Source organism: Chiloscyllium plagiosum, chromosome 37, assembly GCF_004010195.1.
Source record: "Chiloscyllium plagiosum isolate BGI_BamShark_2017 chromosome 37, ASM401019v2, whole genome shotgun sequence".
Lineage (NCBI taxonomy): Eukaryota > Metazoa > Chordata > Chondrichthyes > Orectolobiformes > Hemiscylliidae > Chiloscyllium > Chiloscyllium plagiosum.
In genome coordinates, this window is record NC_057746.1 from 26,848,990 (window position 1) to 26,876,144 (window position 27,155).

Genomic DNA, 27,155 nt, shown 5'->3' on the forward strand with positions numbered 1-27,155 from the left:
ATGCTACTTTCTCCTCACCCCCACCCTCCTCTCATTTATCTCTCCACCCTTCAGGCTCTCTGCCTGTATTCCTGATGAAGGGCTATTGCCCGAAACATCGATTTTACTGCTCCTCGGCTGCTGTCTGAACTGCTGTGCTTTTCCAGCACCACTCTAATCTAGACTCTGGTTTCCAGCATCTGCTGTCTTTGTTTTTACTTTATGCACATATACATGCAAGTTTCTTTGTTCCTATAATTCCTTAAGAGTTTTACTCTATATTGTTTGCATTATCACTGTATGTTGTTACAACTGAAGTGTCACATCACACTTCACCTGACTGAAATTCATTAGTTACCTATCCAGCTCCTCCATCAACTTGTCAATTGCACATTCACAGTTCTAGATTAAGAATTCATTTCAGATCTAGATTTCACCTTTAACTTCTATGACGACTGTAAATTGGTGTGGAATCACTGGAGGGAGATTGGATTACAGCATGTCATAGACTCATATATTCATACAGCATGGATAGGGACTATTCAGTCCAACTCGTCCATGCTGGCCAATGTTTCCAAACGATACTAGTCCCATTTGCTTGAGTTTGGCTGATATCCTTCTAAACCTTTCATATTCATGTACCTGTTGAAAATGTCTTTTAAATGGTGTAACTGTGCCTGCATCTACCACTTCCTCAGGCAGTTCATTCTGTATGCAAACGACCATTGTGTGAAAAGGTTGCCCCTCAGGTCTCATTTAGATCTTTCTCCTTCCACCTTAAAGATATGTCCTCTAGTCTTTAACTTCCCTACCCTAGGTAAAAGGCCTTTGCTATTCATCTTATCTATGCCTCTCATAATTTTATAAACATCTTTAAGGTCACCAAGAAAGCAAGTATGTTTCCATTTCTAGATGACTACACAATGTAATCTTCAAGTTTTTTTTATGTATGACTTCCCTATTCATTATTTTGAGTGCATTCTGAAAGATTTCACTTCTCTGTGCACCAAAGTGCACAGAATTCTTAACATCAACACAGTTTTTCCTGTTTCCATTAAAGTAGCACACAAAGTATCTTTGTTAACTTCAATCAAGTAAACTTTTTAAAGCCTGAAGTTGTCCACGCACTCACAAGTGAAAATTTCCAACACTACAGAGTTTGCTCACGCCTCAGTGGGTTGCAAACTCACCTCTGAGTCTGACAGTTCTGGATGCAGTGTGCCACTTCTGAGACTTGAAGTTGCTCAGTGTTGCATTACCATGGATATTCTCTTTAGAATTATATTTTAAATTGCTGCTCAGTTTGGTCCTTTGTATTGACATAAATATCCACCGGTATGCTTTTGAAGAAGAGCCAAGATCTTTTGTGTCCTCATGTCCTAGCGTGTTTTCAAACCCCAAACACCAAAGAATAATGATTTGGTAATTTATCACATGTGCCAAACACCAAAGAATAATGATTTGGTAATTTAACACATGTGTGTGTATGTGTGTGACCGTGTGTGTATGTGTATGAGCGCATGTTGGGGGAGGTGGCTTGGGGGGGGGGGGGGGGGTGCTGTGGGAGTGGAGGAGGAGTTGGGTGCTCTCCAGCGTGTACCTCGCATCCCTGCAAATGTTGCTGAACAATCACACGTTACAAAAACAAACCATAAAGATTGTTCACTTGCACAAATGTACTATTAACATTAACCTCTTTTTACAAATTAACCGACAAGGCTCATCTGTAACTTCTGGAACATTTCACCAGTCAGTTATAAAGTCATAGAGCCATAAAGAGTTGCAGCACGGAAACAGACCCTTCGGTCCAAATCATCCCTGCCGACCAGCTATCCCAACCCAATCTACCCCACCTACCCAGCACCTGAGCCATATCCCTCCAAACCCTTCCTATTCGTGTACATATTCAAATGCCTTTTAAATGTTGTAATTGTACCAGCCTCCACCACTTTGTCCGGCAGCTCATTCCATACATGTACTACCCCCTGCGTGAAAAGTTGCCCCTTAGGTCTCTTTTATACTTTGCCCCTCTCACCCTAAACGTATGCCCTCTAGTTCTGGTCTCCCCCACCCCAAGGAAGAGACATTGTCAATTTATCCTATCCATGCCCCTCATGATTTTACAAACCTCTATAAGGTCACCCCTCAGCCTCCAACGCTACAGGGAAAACAGCCTTAGCTTATTCAACCTCTCCCTATAGCTCAACTCCTCCAACCCTGGCAACATCCTTGTAAATCTTTTCTGAACCCTTTCAAATTTTGCAACATCCTTCCAATAGGAAGGAGACCCATAATTGCAAACAATATCCCAACAGTGGCCTAACCAATGTCCTATACAGCCACAACATGTTCTCCTAACTCCTGTACTCAATACTCTGACTGACAAAGGAAAGCATACCAAACACCTTCTTCACTATCCTATCTACCTATGATTCTACTTTCAAGGAGAGATGAACCTGCACTCCAAGGTCTCTTTGTTCAGCAACACTTCCTAGGACCTTACCATTAAGTGTATAAATCCTGCTAAGATATGCTTTCCCAAAATGCAGCACCTCACATTTATCGAAATGTAACTCCATCTGCCACTTTTCACCCTTTGGACCATTTGATCAAGATCTGAGGTAATCTGAGGTAACCTTCTTCGCTGTCCACTACACCTCCAATTTTGGTGTCAATTGCAAACTTGCTAACTATACTTCTTATGGTCACCCAGTCAACCAAAAGAAGATTTTCTTTTCAGGTAGTGCATGTTTTGGGTCCGGTTTGCACTGCCTGGACATGGGATGGAGGCAGATTCAATCAAGGCGTTCAAGTGATCTATTTGATGATTATATCAACAGAAATAATGTGCAAGTTTACTTGGGAAGGATGGCGCTAAATCATGGTTTTCATTTGGAGAATCAGGGAGAAAGGACCATGGGCAGATTGACCTTCTTCTGCACTGGAACTGCCTTATTCTGGGATCATGCGTTGGGCCAGGTAAAGATGGAGGAATGTATTGTGGACCATTGATTCATTACTGAGATTGGTGTTCAATGCATTCTTTCTTTAGTTGAACTTAAAAGCCACAGAGTAATGGACGAATTTGGGCCCCTGAGCACTAGTGCACTGACTTTACAATTGTACCCAACATTTGAAGAGAGTGAATCTGGTTGTGAAAGAATATGTTCCCAAGTTGACTTGCTCTTTACGGGTTGACACTTCTCCTCTATTTTGAACAACTAATATTGAAAACCCGCACACAGGTTTCAATATCTCTGTGCAGCGGAACTGGTTAAAGACCACACTTTGTTTTGACATGGCTAAGCAAAACAGGATCCTCATAAACACCAATAAAGGGGGGCTAAACCCATCTCAGTGACGTGACAGCAACACATCGTTGACACGATGAACAAGTTAGCGACTCATGTCGAGCAGTTGTACCTTTACACCTGAGATCGCAATCCCACCTGTTCTACCTGGCTGACGAAGTTGATGGGAAATGTCTATTTTAACCTAAACTGTTGCCAATACTTCGCTACTGAAATGTTTTAACTAAATTGATATTTATATTGATTCCCAGCAACCCATTTTTCCTGATTCTTATACCATGATCTCTCTCTCTCTCTCTCCGTCACAAATTTCCCACTCTTGTGCACCCTGAACTCAATGTTTGGCATTCAACTCGTTCTCCCCCAGATTATTGCTGTTGAAAACAAGTTTCTACCAAATACCTTGGGAACTGACAGTTATGGCTTTTTCTCTTGTTCTGTTGCCTCTGCCTTCCCTTCATCCCGAACTACAGCTTTGAAAATACCAATTCTCCAAATCGTTAAATTTCGCCTAATTTTCTCTAATATTTCAACCCTTGCAAGTGCTCCACATTGTTTACCCAAGATCCCTTGCAAACGTTGCTGACTCGCCATACTTTGTAAGATCAAATCGCAAAGGCTGTATTCAGTTGACTTGAATGTACTGTCAACGCCAACCTCACTTTACAAACCTACAAATACCACGCTTTTGCGGTTCTGGTGTATTTTGGGGGGGGTGTGGGGATCGGTTAACTCGATAGACTAAACGTTGGTTTGCAATGTACAATTACACCGTGAGTTCAGTTCCCTTACCGGCTCAATTTACCATGAAGATTCCACTTTTTCATCCTCACCCCTGACGTGAGGCGTGGTGACGATCTCTCTCTCTCTCTCTCTCGGAGGTCTTGACTTTGACTTTGCGTTTTGTTTTTAAATGCTTTTAAGGTTTATTTTCAATACCTCCCTTCTGATTTTCACTTCTCTCCTTCCACGCCGGCACTCAGAAACAATCTAGGTTCACCGAAGGTAAGCTGGTTTGTGCAGAGCATATAGGAGGCCAACTTTTCATCTAGGTTCGTATTAATCTTATCAATCGGAACAATCTGAAGATTCTAGGTGAGGTAAAAGGTAAATAGAGAATTGGTGGTGCTTTAACCTGAGGGCCACCACAACACAGGCGGAGGGTGTGGGTGGACAGGGAGTTTGATACCGTTCTCCTGGGAGGAGGAGAGAGAAGCATTGATTGAAGTGTTTAAAATGATGACACGTTAGACCGAGTAAATAGGGAGAAAATGTTCCCACTCTTTGAAAAATGGAGAGCAAGAAAGCAAAACTTTTAAAAAAGTAAAAGTGGAGGAAGTAAAAGCATTATAATGAAATCAATTTTCATGCAGCGAGTAGTTAGGGTCTATCTGAGAGTGTAATAGAGTGCACTTGGAGCAAAGAGACCTGATTGAGCTGGAGTTATTTTAATCAATCTGTTTAAAGTTATGATAACAAACCTCTGGAGCAGCTGGGACTTGAACCCCGGTCTCCTAGTTCGGAGGGAGGAACACTACCATGAAAAATCTTCATGATTGACAGTCACTCATCGTGACCTCAGCCAGGCTGAATTGAAGTGAACCCACACTGTTAGCATCGCAAACCCCGGCGTCCAAGCAAACTGAGCTCACCAATCCCCTCAATGGAGTCAATACCTATTGGAATGCATAAACAGTAAAGATTAGATTCCCTACAGTGTGGAGACAGTTCCTTCTGCCCAACAAGTCCACACCGACCCTCCGAAGAGTAACCTACCCACACCCAATTCCATCTGACTAATGCACCTAACGCTATGGGCAATTTTGTATGACCAATTCACCTGACCTGCACATTTTTGGACTGCGGGAGGAAACCCACGCAGACACGGGGAGAATGTGCAAACTCCACACAGACAGTCACCCGAGGCTGGAATCGATCCCGGGGCCCTGGAGCTATGAGGCAGCAGTGCTAACCACTGAACCGCGAACATGAACTTTGGCTATTTTTATTAACGCTCTCAGAGTATTCGGTGATGCCTGTGTGATAATCAAATCCTATTCCGTCCTCATTGTTTATCGCTCGGATCACATTGGGAGGATGAATACATCTGGTCTGTTTGGGGTTAAACCAACGCCGCGTCAGCATTACATGTCACTCCGTTTTCCTGTAGATTACATGCGAGTTCTTATTACCGTGCAGAGCAAGAAACAAGATGCAAACCGTTCAAAGATGGATGTTCCTGAATGTCATGACCGTTTTCCTGCAGACAGGTGAGTCTCTGCCCTGCTATTACCGCGTATGTACATGTGGGGCTTTAACACGGACGAAAGGACAAACTAAAAGCGAAAGAATGAACGTAGTGAATGCTGTGAATCAGAGACCAAAACAAAACCCCACATAAATTGCTGGAAAAGCTCCGCAGGTCTGGCAGCATCTGTGGAGAGAAATCAGAGTTAACTTTTCGGGCCCAGTTCTGAGGTAGGGTCACTCGACCCGAACCCGCTAACTCTTATTTCTCTCCGCAGATGCTGCCAGACCTGCTGAGCTTTTCCAGCAATTTCTGTTTTTGTTTCTGAAGGGACAATCTGGTACCTTCGAGGAGAGTTGCTTCTTATTAAGCAGCTCTAAGCCATCGAGGGTGACTCCCTTCCACTCCAGTGTTGTGAGCCCTGAGGTGACTAAACTGTCCAATATTAGAGCAAACAAAAAAAAACTGAAGTTGCTGGAAAAGCTCAGCAGGCCTGATCGCATCTGTCAGAGTTTTGAGGAAGGGTCTCCGGACCCGACACGCTGATTTCTCTCCACAAATGCTGCCAGACCTGCTGAGGTTTTCCGGCAACTTCTGCTTTTGTTTCTGTTTTACAGCATCCACTGTTCTTTCGGTTTTTGTCCAATACTGGACCCTCCCACTTTTGTGGTGTTTGCTGAACCAAGTTAACGGTTAATCAAGTCACAGTGTGTGTAGGAGAGAAAATGTTTTGATTAATACTGTGGAGTAATGTAGATTGGTACATTTTGGTGAGAAGAGGGTTGAGAGGCATCATTAAGTGAAGTCTATCAAGACGGTGCACATGTGCATGAGTCATTAAAGGTGGCAAGACAGTTTGAGTGTGGCTAGCGCAGCAAACAGTATCCGAGGCCTTTTTAATGCATGAAGGGCAATTGTAAAGAAGTTATGTAGAAGGTGGACAAGACACTGGTTCAGCCTCAGCTGGAGTATTATAAGTTAGGAAGGACGTGAAAACCTTGGAGAAAGTGCAGAAGTATACAAAACAGTTCCAGGGATGAGGAATTTCAGTTACGAAGGTAGATTGGAGAAGCCAGAACTGTCCTCCTTGGAGAAGGAAAGGCAGAGGGAAGAATTGATTGACGTGTTTAAACTCTGAGACGTTGGGAAGAGTAACTAGGGAGAAAGTGTTCCCACTCGTGGAAAGGTGGAGAATAAGAACGCAAGAGTTAAAGCAATTAGTAAAAGAAGCAAAAGTATTATGAAGAAAGGAATTTTCCTGCGGCGAGTAGTTAGGCTATAAAGTAAACTGCCTGAGAATGTAATGGAGTACAGTTGGAGCAGAGACGGGACTTGATTGAGTTGTTTTAATCAACCTGTTTAAAAATACTATTACACACTTCTGGAGCAGGTGCGACTTGAACCTGGGTCTCCTGGCTCAAAGGACGGGACTACCGTGCCACTGAAGTTTCTCCTGATGTGTTATAAAAGAGTATAAGGGTGGTGAGAGGGTGTAGGAGTAGCAGTTATTAACCCCTTAGGTTAACGGTGAATAACCAGGGGACGTTATTTATGGTGAAGGATGTGACGTTTCGAAGGGATTTGAAGAAACCCAGAGGGTGGCGGGAATTTGAAATGCATTTCTTTGGAGGCTAGCTGTGGCAGGAAACCACGTAACCTTTAAAATGCATTTGTTTGAGCAATGGAAATACCATAACATTCAAGGTTGTGGGCCAAGTACTGGAACATGGGATTACTATAGATTTAGAAATGTGTTTGTCGAGTACAGCGTTAATGGGGCGAAGAGCCTCTTCTTTACTGCGTGATTCTATGATTCCAGAGAAATTTACCAGCGGAGTTAGACTGCTCTCTGAAAGGGAACAACGGGCATGCTTATGGGGGAAGGCAGAAAATAGAACACGGAGCTGGAAATATGGGGAGCTGGTGCAGAAGGGATTCCGGATGCAGAAGGAGGCCGTTCGGCCCTACATTGTATCTGCACCATCTGTCCTATGAGCCTCGTCACTTTGAACCTTCCCCCTTAATCATGTGCATAGTTTCCATTTAAATAAATATCTATTGATCTATCAAATGCCTTAATTAAACCTGCCATCATCACACTTCCAGACTCAAACACTCATTCTGTGAAAAAACTTCTTTTCTCTGTCACGGTTCTGGAACTGTTTTTGTAGATGTGTTCCGCAATCCTTCGAATGCATTCTCATCCTTCCCATAGTTTGGTGCCCAAAACTGTATACAATACCTCAACTGAGGCTTAAAAATGCATACATCCATGACGGGCCAAACTTTCATACAGAGTTACAATTCCATTATGAACAGTTTTATCATAAACGGAAACAGTGTGGATTGAGGTCATTTGGCCCACGGTTCCTCCTGTGGCTCTTTGAAAGAGTTATTAGATTCCCTACAGTGTGGAAACAGGCCCTTCGGCCCAACAAGTCCACACCGACCCACGGAAGAGCAACCCACCCAGACCCATTCCCCTCTGACTTGCACTATGGGCAATTTAGCATGGTCAATTCACCTAACCTGCAGTTCTTTGGGAGGAAACCGGAGCAAACCCACGCAGACAGGGGGAGAATGAGCAAACACCACACAGACAGTTGCCCAAGGCGGGAATTAAACCTGGGTTCCTGGCGCTGTGAGGCAACAGTGCTAACCATTGAGCCACCGTGCCACCCTGCTGCTGTTTTCCTATGTTCATTTAACTGATTTCTTTTGCAAGTTTTTAGCTAATTATTTTGTGTATTCCTATTGCTAATTGGTTTCCAATATGCTTTTAACTGGTGAATTCCAGGTTTCATATGTTATATATATTAACCATTCTCATTTTAGAAAATTCTGAGGATAGCCACGAAAGATTAATTTCAGTAGTTCTGGAAATAACCAAACCCTTGGACTCCTAACAGAATTTTTAAAATGCAAATACAAAAAATACTGTGGAGATCTGAAATTGAAAATAACACAAATTGCTGGAAATATTCAACAGCTCTTGTGACATGATCTGGGAAATAATCAGACTTCAGCATGAAACCTAATTTGGGAGATCATATCCCTCATTTTTGTAGTTGATTAACATTGTGGTTTCTCACTGAAACATGTTGCCGTGTATCTGCAGATATTATTTCGAACAACAATCTTTTTTTTACACAAATGAAAAATAAAAGACACAGCTAGCTAGGAAGATTTCAATTCTAACACTAAAACAAAGATTCAATCTGTTTTCCAAAGTAATTGCTGCACAGACTCAGTCCCAGAGATACAGCGTTCCTATCTCAGATTTTCAAAATCTTACTTAATTCACAGCAAATGGGGAAATGTGAATTTGCCGATTTTGGCAGGAAGAATAAAAAAGTAGCATACTATTTAAATGGGAAGGGTTTGCAAAACTCAAAGGCTCAAAGTGATCTTGGCACCCGATACATGAATCACCAAGAGCTAGTTTGCACATACAGCGAGTAATTAGCAAGACGTTTGGAATTTTTTTCTCTGGAGGGGAATGAAATATAAGAGTTAGGAAATCTGACTATGGAGGTTATGGATGAGGTCACATCTGGCACATGATGTACAATTTCCATCTTGGGCTGTGGGCATCACTGGCAAGCTTGGCATTTGTTCAAGATTTGTGCTTGTTGCCAAACCCAAATTAACTTTACTAGGCTATTTCAGAGAGCACATCCAGCCCCACCCACCGCCTCCTATTTATCTCTCCACCCTCGAGGCTTCCAGCCACATTCCTGATGAAGGGCTTTTGCCTGAACTTCGATTTTCCTGCTCCTTACCTGACCTGCTGTGCTTTTCTAGCGCCACATTCTTGACTCCATTTCAGAAGGCAGTTTAGAGTCAACAGAATTGCTTTGGATCTGAAGTCAGACTTCCCTCCCCAAAACATATTAGTTTTACAAACATTTCAGATACTTCAACAGTCACCGTTATTCAAAAGAATTAATAATCTTTGGATTGCTTTTATTAATAATGTGTTGAACCCATGTTCCAGGAGCATTACCTTGCACCTTTGGATTACTAATCCAGTATTTATTTTTAAATGTAGCCTATTATCCTAATGTTATGGCACATATCTAGAGTTGGTGAGACTTGACCCTGGTCTCTCAGTTTTGGGGAAAATAGAGTACCACTGCACCACAAGAGGCCCCAATCCAGTGAACTTTACATTTAAGTGAAAAGTCTCTCAACCTTCTAATTAATTGATACTTCACACTCAAATACATAGGGGCACTGTTTATTCTTTATTGGCATGTGAGCATCATTGGCACAACTGACATTTATTTCTGAATCTGAATAACACTAGAGAGACTGATGATTGGACATCATTTTTAATAACTAGTGCTGTTTAGAACAGAGTTCCAGAATTTTGACCTATTAACAGTAAGGAACAGTGATATAGTGCCAAGTCTGAAAGATGTTTCTCTTGGAAGGGAACACGTGGTTTTCCTATGCCTCTGCAGCCATTATCCTCCTATCTGATAGAGATCGCAGGTTGGAATTTGATGTAAAAGGAGACTTAGCGAGTGCAATTTGTCGATGGTTATTTCTGCTGCCACTTTGCAATGTCACAGAGAGCTTGAATATTGAAGCTTGGATGGGGTGCCAAACTATCTATCTGCTTTGACTGGGATGATGTCTGTTTCCTGAAATGTTGAAACTGTAACTGTTTGAGCAGACCTCTCAAACAGTATCGCAGACCTCTCCTGTATCCCACATATTAGAGGAAGGCTTTGGGGAATCTAGAAGTTAAGTTGTTGTTTCAAACAGATGTGAATGTCGGGAATTCTCCACCTCAGAGAGGAGTGGATGCTGAGTCATTGAATATGAAAGAAATTGATCAAATTTTGGATTCCTTAGGATTGAATTTCTTGAGAATTATTCTGGAGGTGTTCTTGAGGTAGAAAATCATCCATTATTTTAGTTATTGGTGGAGCAAGCTCCAAGTTGTGACTGCTATTGATCATGTGTCCTTATGAAATTGCTCCATTGTAATCCAGACAACGTGCTGATGAGAGAAGTCAAAGTGGTGCAGTCTCCAAATGTTCATGTGACAGAAGGTGAATCTGTGCAGCTGAACTGCACCTTTGATGTACTGAACACTGTTGGACGAATTGTTTGGAGGCGTGCCATTGAAAACATGGAAATTTCGAACAGTAATCCTTTCTATAAGAGACGGCTGGAGAAGTCGGGGGCTGAGTTATTTGTCCAGGGCAAGGCTTTCATTAAACTCAACAGAGTATTGAAATTGGACTCGGATTTTTACTACTGTGAGGTGGAATTCCCGGCAATTGGGAGTCGCAACGGGACCGCAACACAACTTGTTGTAACTGACAGTAAGTAAACAGACAAGGGTTGATTTTAAGTGATTTTTTTTCCCAATATCCTTGCATTTTCATAGCTTATATTCAAGCTCTTCCCCTAATTGCATGCGGGCATCATCAATTATATTCGTGGATTTTGATCAGTTTTGGCAATTTGTTTGCAGGGACAAAAGTAAATCCAATAAGAACCGTATCTACTTTGTGGATAATTAATAGCTCATCCTGTTGTCCTTGCTCTAACTGATACGATGGGTATCCATTCCCCTACTGTGCTCATTCATCCGTGCTGACTCCTCAGCTGCACAACTTGTGACATTTCTCCATGGAAACCCTCTCCCTATTGTCATCCCTTCTGCCCCCGGGGGTTCTCTATTCCTTCAATTCTGGACTCTTATGCAAACCACCATTTATAGAACAAGGACTAAAGAACGGGACAGCATGAGAACAAGTCCTTCAACCCATCAACCCTTGATTTGACACATAACAATGTACTAAACTGAAAACCTTTTACCTTAATGTGGTCCACTTCCCTGTATTCCTTGCTTATTCAAGTATCTGTCAAGATACCTTTTAAACATCACAGTTGTACCTGCTTCTACCACGTCCTCTGTCAACGTCCAGGCACTTATCACCCTCTGTGTAAAAGAAATACTTGCCTCTCACATCTCCTTTCTACTCTCCTCCTTCTACCATCAACCTATGCCCTTCAGTAATTGACATTTCTATCCTCTTTCATTGCAACATTCAGGGTCCTGCCTTCAGCTCCCCAAGCTCTGGAAACTGCTCTCTAAACTTTTCCCTCCATCTAGACCCCATTCACCCTCTTAATGCCCCAGGTCTTTACCATTGTATCTTGCATGAAGTGTTTTATGAGATTGTTGATGCATTGGTTTTAATTTTCCAGAATTTCTAATATTCCAGATAGATTCAACTGGATAGAACAGGGAAAATATAACTCATTTAATCAAAGAGAGAGACAGAGAGAGAGAGAGAGACAGAAAACATGAACTACAGGTCAGTTAGTTAACATGTGTCACAGGAAAGATGGTAAAAGCTATCACTAAATATATTATAGCAGTACATTTTGAAAAACACAAAGTAATCAGGCAGAGTTAACATGATTTTGTGAAAAAGAAACCATTTCTCACCAACTTATTCTGTTATTCGTGTTGTCAATAAAAGGGAACTGATGGATTTTTAATGCTTATCTTTACAGAAGGCATTTCAGAAGGCAACACATCAAAGATTATCGTGGAAATGAAAAGTATAGTGACATGGATAGCAGTTTGGCTAGCTAACAGGAAAGAGTAGGCATAAATGGGTCACTTTTCAAAAGTGTGCACCAGGGGTTAGTGCTGTGTTCTCATATTTTTATAAATTATCCAAATGACTTGGACAAAGGGACTGAAGCTATCTTAACCAAATTTGTTGAAAACGCAAAACTAGGTCAGAGAATAAGTCATGAAGAGGACACAAAGGAGGTTACAAAGTGATGTAGAGAGCTTAAGAAATTGGACAAAAATATGAAGGATGGATTATAATGTGGAAAAAAATATGAAATTGTTCATTTTGGCAGCAAGAACATTGGAGAAGCGCATCATCCAAATTGAGAATTTACAGAGTTTTGAGATGCGTTGGGATCTGGATGTCTGATATATGACTCACAATATGTTAGTTTGTGAGGAAAGCAAGTAATAGGAAAGTTAATAGTATATTGTTATGTATTGCTAAGGGAATCTAATGCTTAAGTAGGAAAACAATGTTTCTGTTATCCATGATACAGCTGGAATTACGTGTCCTTTTTAAAGAAAGGGTATAAATATTTTGGACACTGTTCAGAGAAGATTTGCTTGACTAATACCTGTAATAGGCAAACGTGAGGACTGCAGATGCTGGAAACCAGAGTTTAGATCAGAGTGGTGCTGGAAAAGCACAGCAGGTCAGGCAGCATGCGGGAGCAGGAAAATCGATGTTTCAGGCAAAAGCCCTTCATCAGGAATAGAGGCAGCAAGCCTCCAGGGTGGAGAGGTAAATGGGGGTGGGGGGAAGCTGGGGGAAGGGAGGTTGACATGTAGCACAGGTCATGAGGACAGTGCTGAGCTGGAAGGTTGGAACTGAGGTAAGGTGGGGGGAGGGGAAATGAGGAAACTGATGAAGTCCTCATTGATGCCCTGGGGTTGAAGTGTTCTGAGGCAGAAGATGAGGCGTTCTTCCTCCAGGCGTCGGGTGGTGAGGGAGCGGCAGTGGAGGAGGCCTAGGACCTGCATGTCCTCGGCAGAGTGGGAGGGGGAGTTGAAATGTTGGGCCACAGGGCGGTGGGGATGATTGATGTGGGTGTCCCAGAGATGTTCCCTAAAGTGCTCTGTGAGGAGATGCCCGGTCTCCCCAGTGTAGAGGAGACCGCATCGAGAACAACGGATACAACAAATGACATTGGTGAATGTGCAGGTGAAATTTTAATGGATGTGGAAAGCTCCTTTGGGGCCTTGGATGGTGGTGAGGGAGGAGGTGTGGGCGCAGGTATGGTTAATGCGAAGGTTGGTAGGATGGATAGTGAGGACTGGGGGGTTCTGTCCTTGTTACGGTTGGAGGGGTGGGGTTTGAGGGCAGAGGTGCGAGATGTGGATGAGATGCGTTGAAGTGCATCTTCAACCACGTGAGAAAGGAAATTGCGATCTCTAAAGAAGGAGCCATTTGTTGTGTTCTGTAGTGGAATTGGTCCTCCTGGGTGGAGGCGGAGGAATTGGGAATACGGGATGGCATTTTTGCAGGAGGTAGGGTGGGAAGAGGTGTACTCCAGGTAGCTGTGGGAGTCGGTGTGTTTGTAAAAAATGTCAGTATCAAGTCGGTCATCATTAATGGAGATGGAGAGGTCCAGGAAGGGGAGGGAGGTTGTCAGATATGGTCCAGGTGAATTTAAGGTTGGGGTGGAATATGTTGGTGAACGTGATGAACTGATCAACCTCCTCATGGGAGCACAAGGTGGCTGAACTGCTCAAACTCCTCGCAGGAGCATGAGGTGGCCCTCCACCTCCTCCAAGACTTCAGTTTCCCTGGCCCCCAATGCCACATCTTCACTATGGATATCCAGTCCCTCTACACATCCACCGCCATGACCAGGGCCTCCAAGCCCTCCATTTCTTCCTCTCCCGACATCCCCAAGAGTACCCTTCCACTGACACTCTCATTCGTTTGGCTGAACTGGTCCTCACCCTTAACAATTTCTCCTTCAAATCCTCCCACTTCCTCCAGACCAAAGGCATAGCCATGGGCACCCGCATGGGCCCCAGCTATGCCTGTCTCTTTGTCGGCTATGTAGAACAGTCCATCTTCCATAGCTACACCGGCATCACTCCTAACCTCTTCCTCTGCTACATTGATGACTGTATCGGTGCCACCTTGTGCTCCCGCAAGGAGGTTGAGCAATTCATCAACTTCACCACCACATTCCACCCTGACCTTAACTTCACCTGGACCATCTCTGACATCTCCCTCCTCTTCCTGGACCTCTCCAACTCCATTAATGATGACTGACTTGACACAGACATTTTTTACAAACTCACCGACTCCCACAGCTACCTGGATTACACCTCTTCCCATCCTACCTCCCGCAAAAATGCCATCCCATATTCCCAATTCATCCGCCTCCTCCGTATCTGCTCCCAGGAGGATCAGTCCCAACATAGAACACACCAGATGACTTCCTTCTTTAGAGATCACAATTTCCCGTCTCACATGGTTGAAGATGCCCTCCAACGCATCTCATCCACATCTCGCACCTCTGCCCTCAAACCCCACCCCTCCAACCGTAACAAGGGCAGAACCCCCCCAGTCCTCACCTTCCACCCTACCAACCTTCACATTAACCATATCATCCGCCGAAATTTCCACCACCTCCAAACAGACCCCACCACCAGAGAAATATTTCCCTCACCATCTCTCTCCACTTTCCGCAAAGACCGTTTCCTCCGTGACTACCTGGTCAGGTCCATGCCCCCCAACATACCACCCTCCCATCCTGGCACCCTCCCCTGCTACCGCAAGAATTGCAAAACCAGCGCCCACACCTCCCCCCCTCACGTCCATCCAAGGCCCCAAAGGAGCCTTCCACATCCATCAAAGTTTCACATGCATACCCATCAATGTATACGTTGTATACGTTGCTCCCGATGCGGTCTCCTCTACACTGGTGAGACTGGACGTCTCCTCGCAGAGCGCTTCAGGGAACATCTCTGGGACACCTGCACCAATCAACCCCACTGCCCCGTAGCCCAACAGTTCAACTTCCCCTCCCACTCTGCTGAGGACATGCAGGTCCTAGGCCTCCTCCACCACCGCTCCCTCACCACCCGATGCATGGAGGAAGAACACCTCATCTTCCGCCTCAGAACACTTCAACCCCAGTGCATCAATGTGGACTTCACCAGTTTCCTCATTTCCCCTCCCCCCACCTTACCTCAGTTCCAACCTTCCACTCAGCACTGCTCTCATGACCTGTGCAAACTGCCAATCTCCCTTCCCACCTATCTGTTCTACCCTCCTCTCTGACCTATCACCTCCATCCCCACCCCCATTCACCTATTGTACTCTTTGCTACCTTCTCGCCAAGCCCCACCCACCCATGTGTATCTCTCCACCCTTGAGGCTTCCTGCCTCTTTTCCTGATGAAGGGCTTTTGCCCAAAACATTGATTGTCTTGCTCCTCGGATGCTGTCTGACCTGCTGTGCTTTTCCAGCATCACTCTGATCTAAACTCTAATACCTGTACCAGATGAGAAAATTATGAGGTAAGGCTATACTTACTGGTCTTGCATCCATTGGAAAAATAAGAGGCAAATTTATTGGAACATAGGTCTTTTTCCTAGGGTAGGGGAGTCCAAAACTAGAGAGCATAGCTTTAGATGAGGAGGAAAGATTTTAAAAAGGACCTGAAGGGAATTCTTTTCATGCAGAGGGTGATGTGTGTATGGAATGACCTGTGACAGGAATTGGTGGAGGTGGGTACAATTACATAATTTAAAAGGCCTTTGGATGGTAGATGAAGAGGAAAGGTTGAGAGGGATGTGTGTCAAATGGTGGCAAATGGGACATAGAACATAGAACATAGAACATTACAGCACAGTACAGGCCCTTCGGCCCTCAATGTTGTGTCGCCCTGTCATACTAATCTGAAGCCCATCCCACCTACACTATTCCATGTACGTCCATATGCCTGTTCAATGTCGACTTAAATGCACTTAAACTTGGCGAATCTACTACCGTTGCAGGCAAAGCATTCCATACCCTTACTACTCTTTGAGTAAAGAAACTATCTCTGACATCTGTCTTATACCTATCTCCCCTCACTTTAAAGTTGTGGCCCCTCGTGTTTGCTGTTCCCATACTTGGAAAAAGGCTCTCCCTGTCCACCCGATCTAACTCTCTGATTATCTTGTATGTCTCTACTAAGTCACCTCTCAACCTTCTTCTCTCTAACGAGAACAGCCTCAAGGCCCTCAGCCTTTCCTCGTAAGACATTCCTTCCATACCAGGCAACATCTCCTCTGCACCCTTTCCAAAGCCTCCACATCCTTCTTATAATGTGGTGACCAGAACTGTACACAATACTCCAAGTGTGGCCGTACCAGAGCTTTGTACAGCTGCAGCATAACCTCCTTGTTCTGGAACTCAATCCCTCTAGTAATAAAGGCCAAAACACTGTATGCCTTCTTAACAACCCTGTCAATCTGGGTGGCAACTTTCAGGGATCTGTATACATGGATACCGAGATCTCTCTGCTCATCTGCACTCCCAAGAATCTTACCATTAGCCCAGTAATTTGCATTCCAATTACTCCGTCCAAAGTGTATCACCTCACACTTGTCCATATTAAACTCAATTTGCCACCTCTTAGTCCAGCTCTGCATCCTACTACATCCTTCGTCACTATCCACAACTCCACTGACCTTAGTGTCGTCCACAAATTTACTAACCCACCCTTCTAAGACCTCATCCAGGTCATTTATAAAAATGACGATCAACAGTGGACCCAACACCATCCCTGGCGGTATGCCGCTAGTAACTGGACACCAAGATTAACATGCTCCATCAATTACAACCCTCTGTTTTCTTTCAGCAAGCCAATTACTGATCCAAACTGCTATGTCTCCCACAATCCCATTCCTCCACATTTTGTATAATAGCCTACTGTGGGGAACCTTATCGAACGCCTTGCTGAAATCCATATACACCACATCAACCGGTTTACTCTCATCTACCTGTTTGGTCACTTTTATCAAAAAACTCAATAAGATTCGTTAGGCATGACCTACCTTTCACAAAACCGTGCTGACTGTCCCTGATCAGATTATTCTTTTCTAGATGGTTATAAATCTTATCTCTTATAACCTTTTCCAACTCTTTACCAACAACTGAAATGAGACTCACTGGTCTGTATTTACCAGGTTGTCTCTACTACCTTTTTTGAACAAGGGAACCACATTTTCTATCCTCCAGTCCTCTGGCACTATTCCTGTAGACAATGATGATTTGAAGATCAATGCCAAAGGCTCAGCAATCTCTTCCCTTGCTTCCCACAGGATCCTAGGATAGATCCCATCTGGCCCAGGGGACTTGTCTATTTTCACACTCTGCAGTATTTCTAATACCACTTCCTTGTGAACCTCAATCTCTTCTCGTCTAGATGCAAGCATCTCTGTATCTTCCTCGCCAACATTTTCATTTTCTATAGTGAACACTGTTGAAAAATATTTATTTAGTGCTTCCCCTATCTCCTCTAACTCCACACACAACTTCCCACTATTATCCTTGATTGGCCCTAATTTAACTCTCATCATTCTTTTATTCCTGACATATCTATGGAAAGCTTTAGGGTTAACCCTGATCCTATCTGCCAACAACTTCTCATGTCTCCTCCTCGCTCTTCTGAGCTCTCTTTTTAGGTCGTTCCTGACTTCCTTGTAACCCTTGTAACCCTCAAGCACCCTAGCTGAGTTTTCAAGGTCTGATTGGAAACAAAAATAGAAATGGATGGGAAAGCTCAGCAGATCTTGTAGCATCTGTGGAGAGAAATCAGTGTTAACATTTTGAGTCCAGTGTCCTTCCCTCACAACTGGTCTGATTGGGATATCTGTTGTGGACAAGAAGGACTGAAGAGTCTGCTTCCATGCTGTGTGACTCTACATAGGATCCCGGAGGAGCTTTGACAGGGAATACATGGAGAGCGGGTCTGGAGAGGAGAATCATGAACTAGGCGTCACTGTTTTCAAGTTAAAGATTCACCCATTTATGAAAGTGAGGAGGAGAATTTGCTTCTTTTTAACAGTGGGACTTGAGTCTTTGGAACTTCTTCTCAGAAAGTGTCAAATCTGAGTCCTTGAATCATTTTAAGGCAGGAGTGGATATGCTATTGAAAAACAGCAGGGTGAAAGGTTAACAACAATAGTTTGAGATGTGGTGTAATCAAACCAGCCATAGCCTTATTGATTGGTGGAACAAGTTCAAATGGCTGAGTAGCCTACTGCTGCTCCTAATTTGAGTAGTCCTCTGTTCAATGCCTCATTCTATTTGACCAAGCTTTTGGTAACCCTTTTCTAATAACTCCTTCTAATGCCCTTCCTCAATTTTCTATGTTAATGCTACAATTAAGTGCCTTAGGACATACAAAATGCTATACAACTGCAAGATGTTCTTCTTGTTGGTAGAGTGCTGTAATGCAATAAAGCACTAAGTCCTCTCTCTCCACTCCCTATCTCTATGACCCCCAAGTGACTGATGTCCAAATTGAGCAATGACTTGCACTTTCCCACTGAATAAGGGAATGGGTATCATATGTAATCAAATACTGCAGCCTGGATTTCTACCGGGATTCAAGTGAGAAAATAGTTGTTTATAAATGTCACTGTGTTTTTAAATATATTTTGATTCAAGAACTTTACTAATAAATCTGACAGTGATCAGAAATGTTATCTCCACTCCAATCCATATCTCTAACTTTATAGTTTAATGTCAGTAATGACCTTGTCCCAAAGTTAGTTGCAATGAGTTACTTACCTGTTCAATTGCCTGGACAGTTTCAAAGCTGTACTGGGATGTTGCTCTCTGATACCTTCATGTGTCATGTTGTTGTTACAAGTCATCACCTCCAAAGACACATGCAACACCTGGAAAAGGGAGAGATGTTGCCTCTTGCATTCATCAAATGCAAGAATGACAAATTTCAAATGATCGAAGTCCTGCTTGTGCTCACAGCTACACTACCAACCAATTTAAAACTATCAGATAAGTTTCTAACAGGCTCATTTACCTTTACTAAGTACCATATGCATTCACACACAGGGTCCTAAATTCTGATCAAAAAATGTTCAAGTTGCACCTTTTTTAGAATTGTTAGAGAGTTTGAAGAACCCACATTTCCCCCTTGCTTTCTGCATGGAAAATTTTCAACCAATCAGAGTTGATTGACAGATAATCAGCTCCTTTTTCTTCTGTGGTATAAATTATTGTGATAGCTTGAAATTTGGAAATCTTTCATTTGTCCTATTGAGTGCAAGATAAAACATTTTGGCAACCTTTCCTCTTTTTTTCAGCCATCTGCAAGTCCTCTCCTATGAGTGACTGTTCAGAAATTGAATAGTTTAATTGAGATCTTGTGGCTAGTCGACAGTGGGCTTTGAGGTGGGTTTGGGGAGCAGGAGTTTAAAATTTTACTCTAACCCACCAGTCAGGGATATAAGTTTCCACTTTGTTGAGTTACCGAACTTGAGGTGATTGCATTGATTGGGTGTTACTGGAAACTTTAGCTGTATTTAGTTTATTCCTTCAGGAATATTTAACAAGCTGTATTGAGTTCATAGACCCTGCAACATTTACTAGCATGCTGTTGTGAATTATCTCGAGAATGTCTAACTTGATTTTATTGGAATACTACATGCACACCATCATTCTCCTATTGCCTTTTCCAGAAATGCTTCAGATTGCTATGTAAATTGCTCAATCATGCATGGTGAAATGATACATCTTTGTTGTCCTTCATCAGAAAATAGAGCTGATCGTCCTCCATTGAACTTCGGTCAATTATTTTCACTGATGCTGGGACTCCTGGGATTATTCACCCTTGTGATCATTGTCTTACTCTCTCGACTATACTGTCAGCATAAAGGTATGGTGTAAATGCAGAAGCAGTTATGTGTTTTCATGCTATTTCTGATAACTATAATTGTACAGTTGTGGCAAGCTTGGTGCTGATTATTGTGAGTTACATTTATTTACATATGTATTTACAATAACATAAAAACTGTAATTAGCAGAGAGACATAAGAAAGAGTCTTAAATTTCCCTAATTTTATGAACTTTCCTTTTAATTTAGCTTTATCAAGGCTAAAAGAGTAAGTATGGAATGTTTCAGTTTTCACTGCAAATTTACAACATAGCAATATGCAGTCTGTAATTGTCTTCAACGTGATCTTGTCTTGCAGGTCACACATAGTCACACAGATGAAAGGAAATGACTGTGTACATGGTAATTTTTTATGTCCATTTCTTATACTCAGACAATTTTATGGTGAAATGTTGAACCTGCTGGTTTTTTTGGACTAATTTAACTTTGCTGCTATGTTGCACTTCATAGTGGTGCTTAAATATCTATTCTATAAATAGCTGTTTCACATGGGTGTGAAATTACTTATTAATAACCAGAACAGCCTGTAAAATTACAATCTCACCTCAAAGAAAACCCTTCATTGCCCTTGATCTAGGGCAATAAAATGAACTCTTGCCTCTGTCTCAGAATGTTCGGGTTGCAGGTCCTACTCCTTAAAGTGAAGGCAAAAACCTGAGGATGGCACTTCCCTTAATTCTGAACTGTTTAAGATACTGTCTTCCAAACACTATCTGAAACCAATGCCGAGTTGGCCTGCTCAGTTGGGCATAAAAGACACCATGATGATGCAGTTAGGGAGTTCTTGCTGATGTGCTGTCCAGATCTCTAGCTCAGCCATTTCCATGGTCACCTCATCCTCCATCGCTGAACTACAGCATGCAGACAAATGGTTGCACTCACTCCAGGCCAACATTAACACGGGAACAGGTACAGCAGCACGGCCCATACACTAAACATTCATAAGACAAAGTTACTCGACTAACCTGTCCCCGGTTATCAAAATGTGGCACTGGACAACATGGAGTAGTCTCCATAACTTGGGAGCTTACTGTCAACTAGGTTAGACATCGATAATGTTCAACAACATCTTCACTGTCTCAGCGCAGTGCTTGCTCACCTGAGAAAGACAGTGTTTGAAGACCAGTACCCCCCATAACTGGCAACAAGCTTATTGTCTGCAGAGCAGTGGTGATACTTGCCCTCCTATATGGCTCAGAAATGTGGCCTACGCACAACAGGAATGTCAAAACCCAGGAGAGTTACAACCAAAACTGCCTCTGCAATATTGTGCAAATCCATTAAAAGGACTGGCAGACCATTTTTAAAAAGTTCATTCATGGGGTGCGGGCACCACTGGCTAGGCCAGCATTTATTGCCCATTCTTAAGTTAAAAGTCAACCAACTTGCTGTGGGACTGGAGTCACATGTAGGTTCGAATGGCAGTTTCCTTCCCTAAAGGACCTTAGCAAACCAAATGGGTTTTTCCCAACAATCAACAATGGAATTATGGTCAACATTAGACTCTCCCTTCCAGATATTTATTGAATTCAAATTCCACTATCTGCTGTGGTGGGATTCGAACCCAGATCCCCAAAACATTACCTGGGTCCCAGGATTAACAGTCCGGCGATAGTAGTACCAGGCCATTGCTTCCCCGAATGTCAACATTTGTGTTGAGTTCCATATTTGCAGCATCGAAGCTTTGACAGGACCTGCTGGGCGGCCACACCATCTGTGAATCTGACATGAGGCTCCCGAAGAAGAATTCGACTTGGACCTTCAGTGTGACAACTGATCCTCAGGAAGGCAGAAGAAATGCTTCAAGGGCACCCTGAATGCCTCCCTGAAGAAGTGCAGAATCCCATTGGTACAGTGGAAAGTCATGCCCAAGACATAAGAAGTGGAAGGAGAGCATCTGGGAAGGATCCACATGCCTGAAGTCTCATCGCCGATGGCAAGCTGAGGTCAAGTGTCGACGGAGAAAGGAATCCTAACATTCCCCCCAACCAGCCTCTGTCCCACCTATGGCAGAGACTGGGTCATGCTGTGGACTCTTCAGTACCTGAGAGGGCATTTATAGCAGGAAGGCAGGTTTCCTTGACCATAAGGGACTGCCTAAGAAGAAGAAGAAAAAGCATAAGATGGGCCACTTCAGATCCATCTATCACAGTGCTGTATTTAGGAGTAACTGCATCAACTGTCCACTGTGTTCCCTACGCTAGGATGGTGACTACACTTCAAAGCAATGATGTCCTGGGAATCATGTTTTCACGTCAAGGGTGGCAAAAAACCCGAATGGAGAAATTGAAAATTCAAAATTGAATTGGATAGATTTTTCTTTGTCAAGTGTGGCCATGCAGGTAAGTCGACAGAGCAGCCATGGTCTAGCTGAATGGAGGAGCAGGATAAAGGGGCTGAATGGTCTCCTCCTATTCCATAGCCTTGGAAAAATTATGGGGTCGGTGATTCTCAATCTGTACCTGGACAGTGTGAAAGGAACGTTGTGCAGAGAATTCTGAACTGTCTGCTTAAATTCCATGCAAGAGGAATGTTCACTTGCATGAAGTATAATTGCAAGGTGAGCACTCCGAGAAATGTATCCAACCCCAGCGCCAGTATCCTCATGACAGGAATGAAGGAGGGTTTGAGGGGAGGAAGTGGAAAGTGTGCTCAGTTGTTTGAGGGCAAAGATAACTAATTTGCATTTTGTAACTGTGCATTCCTATCTGTTTCTATTCCAGAGGAAATTGAAGCTCAGGTAAGAACATTTTAAAATTGTTATTTTAAATAACGTTACAGACTTACTTACTAGGACCAGTTGAACAATTTCTTTGCCTCTGAGTGGCAAAGTCCTTGCCTTAATGCTTTTAGCTATCAAACAGGTGTATTTTAAATCCACAAATGTAATGTCATCAGAATTTATTGCTTGCGTCTTAGTGTCTTTAGTGTGAAGCCTCTTTAATTGACAGTAGTCAAAGTGATGCAAGTATGTCCAAAGGACTGTGGATGAGGCAACACTTGGATTTTGACCCAGTGATAGAGAAAGAATGGTGATATAACTGCATTATAGGACGGAGAGCAACTTGGAATGGGACTTGCGGTGGTAGTGTTCTCTTGTGTCTGCTGCCTTTTTTTTTAAGTTGCCAGAGATTTGAAAGATACTGCTAACAGAAACTTGTGGCATCTGCAGTAATTTGCTCTGACATTGTGGTTATGGGAACTTGATAGGTTGCTGCAGTACACCTTATAACTGGTACACACAGCTGCCACTGTGCCTGTGATGAAAGGAATGAATGCCTAAGGTAGTGGATGGTGTGCCAATCAAGCAGGTTGCTTTGTATGGATGGTCAGCACTTTTTGAGCGTTGTTGGAGATTCCCTCATCTGGGAAAATGAGTGGTTTTCCATCACATTCCTGACCTGTGTCTTGCACACGGTGGACAGACTTTGGAGAGTCAGGAATGACCACAGAATACCCAGTCTCTGATGTGCTCTGGCAACCACAGCATTTATGTAGTTGGCACAGTTCAGTTTCTTGCCAATGACAGCTCCCCAGAATGTTGACTGCGGAGGATTCAGGGACGGGAACAGCACTGAATATGAAGGGAAGATGGATGTATCACCTTTTGTTAGTGATGGTCACTAACCAAAAACTGCGTGGTGTGAACACTGTTTGAATCTGAATGTTGTCCAGACCTTGTTGCATGTGGACGTGGAACACTTCAATATTTGAGGACCTTTGAATGGTACTTAGCATTGTGTAATCAAAACTTTTGCAGTGGGGAGGAACAGTGGGATTTTGGTGTACAGGTACATAGATCACTTAAAATTGCCACCCAGGTGGACAGGGTTGTTAAGAAAGCATATGGTGTTTTGCTTTCATTAACAGGGGGATTGCGTTTAAGAGCCGTGAGATCTTGTTGCAGCTCTCTAAAACTTTGGTTAGACCGCACTTGGAATACTGTGTCCAGTTCTGGTCGCCCTATTATAGGAAAGATGTGGATGCTTTGGAGAGGGTTCAGAAGAGGTTTACCAGGATGGTGCCTGGAATGGAGGGCTTATCTTACGAAGAGAGGTTGACTGAGCTCGGACATTTTACATTGGAAAAAAGAAGGAAGAGAGGGGACCTAATTGAGGCTTACAAGATAATGAGAGGCATAGATAGAGTTGATAGCCAGAGACTTTTTCCCAGGGCAGAAATTGTTAACACGAGGATCATAGTTTTAAGCTGTTTGGCGGAAAGTATAGAAGGGATGTCAGAGGCGGGTTCTTTACGCAGAGAGTTGTGAGAGCATGGAATGCGTTGCCAGCAGCAATTGTGGAAGCGAGGTCATTGAGGATATTTAAGAGACTGCTGGACATGCATATGGTCACAGAAATTTGAGGGTTCGTACATTAGGTTTACCTCCCATGAGGATCAATGGTTGGCACAACATCGTGGGCTGAAGGGCCTGTTCTGCGCTGTACTGTTCTATGTTCTATATTCTAACAGTGAACTTCCCTATTTCTGATCATATATTGGAAAATTGATCTGTAATACAGTAGCTTTGGTCCTGGACACTATGTCGAGGAGCTCAGGTAGCAGTTGCCATGGGTTAGAAGATAGTTGAAAACAACCACAAACTATGATTCCAACCAGTAATAAATTGCCCTCCTGAATAGCATGGGTTTCAATTTTATGAGGCTCTTTAAGGTTTCTGTGAGTGTTTCTAAAGATTGACTGTGCCTGGAGGACTGTGCCTGGAGTGAAAAACACTCTTCAGTCTGCCTGAAACTTGTTGGTCTTCCAGAGCAAGGAGTTGACCTTGACCAAGTTTTGAAGACTGGCACATTCCAAGGTCCAGGGCTGCATGCTGAGGGATGCAATACAGCTTGGTGTAGCTGCTGCCAAAGCATCATGGGAAAGAATGCCACCTAAGGTGCTTCTTCTGAAGTTAAATAGGGCTGCATTCAGTTATCTGACCCTCCCAGTGCCTCAGATATATATAAATGGTATCTTGCATAAATAAGAAATACCCTAGGTTTTGTTTGACCTCCTTGCAAAGACTGTAGAGTGGCTATGTTTGTATATAAAGATTTTTTTGTGAATGAAGTCTACTTTTGAAAATTAATAAAACATTCTTCCTAGGAAACATCTACAGGTCCAAGGCACGAGACAGTTCTGCCATTCAAAAGCCAAATCTCCTGTGTACCTGTGTACAGCACAGTACAAGCACTGAGTGCTGGTACAGAAATCACCTCTTCAAATCAACATGTCTCTTATGGCCAAGCCATCTTTCATCAGGATTACAAAAGCTATTGAAAAAGCTGCACTGAAGTGAAAGGGCTCCACGAGGAATGACCGAAGTGGTAAAGCACATGACATGAAGTCAGTTTGTATCTAAGAAGTCTTCTCAGGTTCTCTAACACATCTCAGTCAGATCAGAAACTGATATTAAAGATTGCCCTTGATAAACATTCTCCTTTCATGTTTCTAGCGTTTGTTATGATGGTGATTTTGTTTTGTTAATGAACTTATGTTTAAACAATTGTGAAAATTGTTCTGTTTGAATATCTGCAAAAGTAGTGACGATTTTAAAGAATGGGCACTTTGGATTATGCTGGAACACTTGACTTACATTTGCTCTGGATGTAAGTTTGCTCACTGAGCTGGAAGGCTTATTTTCAGATGTTTCATCACCATACGAGGTAACATCATTAGTGAGCCTCTGGTGAAGCAATGGTGTTAGTGATCCATTTTCTATTTATGTGTTTAGGTTTCTGTGGGTGGGTGATGACATAACTGATTCTTTTTCTCAGAGGATGGTAGATGGGGTCCAAATCAATGTGTTTATTGATAGAGTTTCAGTTGGAATATCATGCTTCAAGGAACCCTTGTGCGTGTCTCTGTTTGGCTTGTCTTAGAATGGATGTGCTGTCCCAGTCAAAGTGGTGTCCTTCTTCGTCTTATGTAAGGATACTAGTGATAGTGGGTCATGTCCTTTTGTGGCAAGCTGATGCTCATGTATCTTGGTGGCTAGTTTTCTACCTGTGTGTCTGATGTAGTGTTTGTTACAGTCCTTGCAAGGTATTTTGCAAATTATATCTGTTTTGCTTGTTGTGTGTAGAGAGTCTTTTAAGTCCATTAGCTGCTGTTTTAGTGTGTTGATAGGTTTGTAGGCTACCATGATGCCAAGAGGTCTGAGTAATCTGGAAATCATTTCCAAGGTGTCTGTGATGTAGGGCAAAGTGGCTAGGGTTTCTGGGCACATTGTGTCTGCTTGTTTGGGTTTGTTGCTGAGGAATCAGCAGACTGTGTTTATTGGCTACCTATTCTTCTGCTCTTCACAATTCCTTAGTGCTGCAGTTTGTGGTGGCTCATTGAAATAATGTCCTATTGCAGCTTTGTTTTTTGGTGTTGGGATGATTGCTTCTGTAGTTAAGTGTTTTGTCTATGTGTGTTGTTTTCCTGTAGAGACTGGTTTGAAGTTTCCCATTGACTGTTTGCTCTATTGTGACATCTAGGAATGGCATTTTGTTGTGGTTCTCCTCCTCTTTTGTGAATTGTATGCCAGTGAAGGTATTATCGAGGGTATTGTAGGTTTCCTCTAATTGGATTTTTTTTGGTGATGTCAAAGGTGTCATCCACGTAGCGGATCCAAGTTTGGATTGGATGGTGGGGAGAGCTGTTTTTTCTCAATCTTTGCATGACTACCTCTGCTAGGAACCTAATGTTGGTGATCCCATAGGTGTTTCATTGATTTCTTTATGGGTCTTGTTATTGAATGTGAAGTGGGTGGTAAGGCACAGGTCCACTAGCTTGACAATGTTACTTTTGCTGATCAAGTTGGTGCTGGTTGGTGTTTGTGCCTTTGGTTCATTGAGTAATGTAGTCAGTGTTTCTTTGGCCAGGTTGACATTAATGGATGTGGACAGAGCTGTTACATCAAAGGAGACCATTATTTCATCCTCTTCTATCTTGGTGTCTTTAATAATGTTCAGGAATTCTTGGTTGGAGTGAATGGAGTGGCGTGAGCCCTCTACTATGTGTTTTAGTCTTTTGTGGATGTCCTTGACTCGTCTGTATGCTGGTTCCGCTCCATTGGGCCAACTGTAAGCCAACACCGAGACCATTTGTGGAGGAATCGCACA

At 43.0% G+C, this 27,155-nt stretch overlaps 1 protein-coding gene across 1 annotated transcript; it reads left to right on the forward strand.

Moving 5' to 3' along the window:
- Positions 1-4,212: 4,212 nt before the first annotated feature.
- LOC122541178 lies at positions 4,213-25,465 on the forward strand. The gene is made up of 8 exons (XM_043677804.1): positions 4,213-4,295; positions 5,461-5,560; positions 10,542-10,877; positions 19,903-20,025; positions 20,233-20,251; positions 20,342-20,385; positions 22,767-22,783; positions 25,153-25,465. Exons 2-8 carry the CDS (start codon positions 5,503-5,505, stop codon positions 25,324-25,326), a joined length of 771 nt encoding a protein of 256 aa, XP_043533739.1. The 5' UTR covers positions 4,213-4,295; positions 5,461-5,502; the 3' UTR covers positions 25,327-25,465.
- The last annotated feature ends 1,690 nt before the right edge of the window (positions 25,466-27,155 follow it).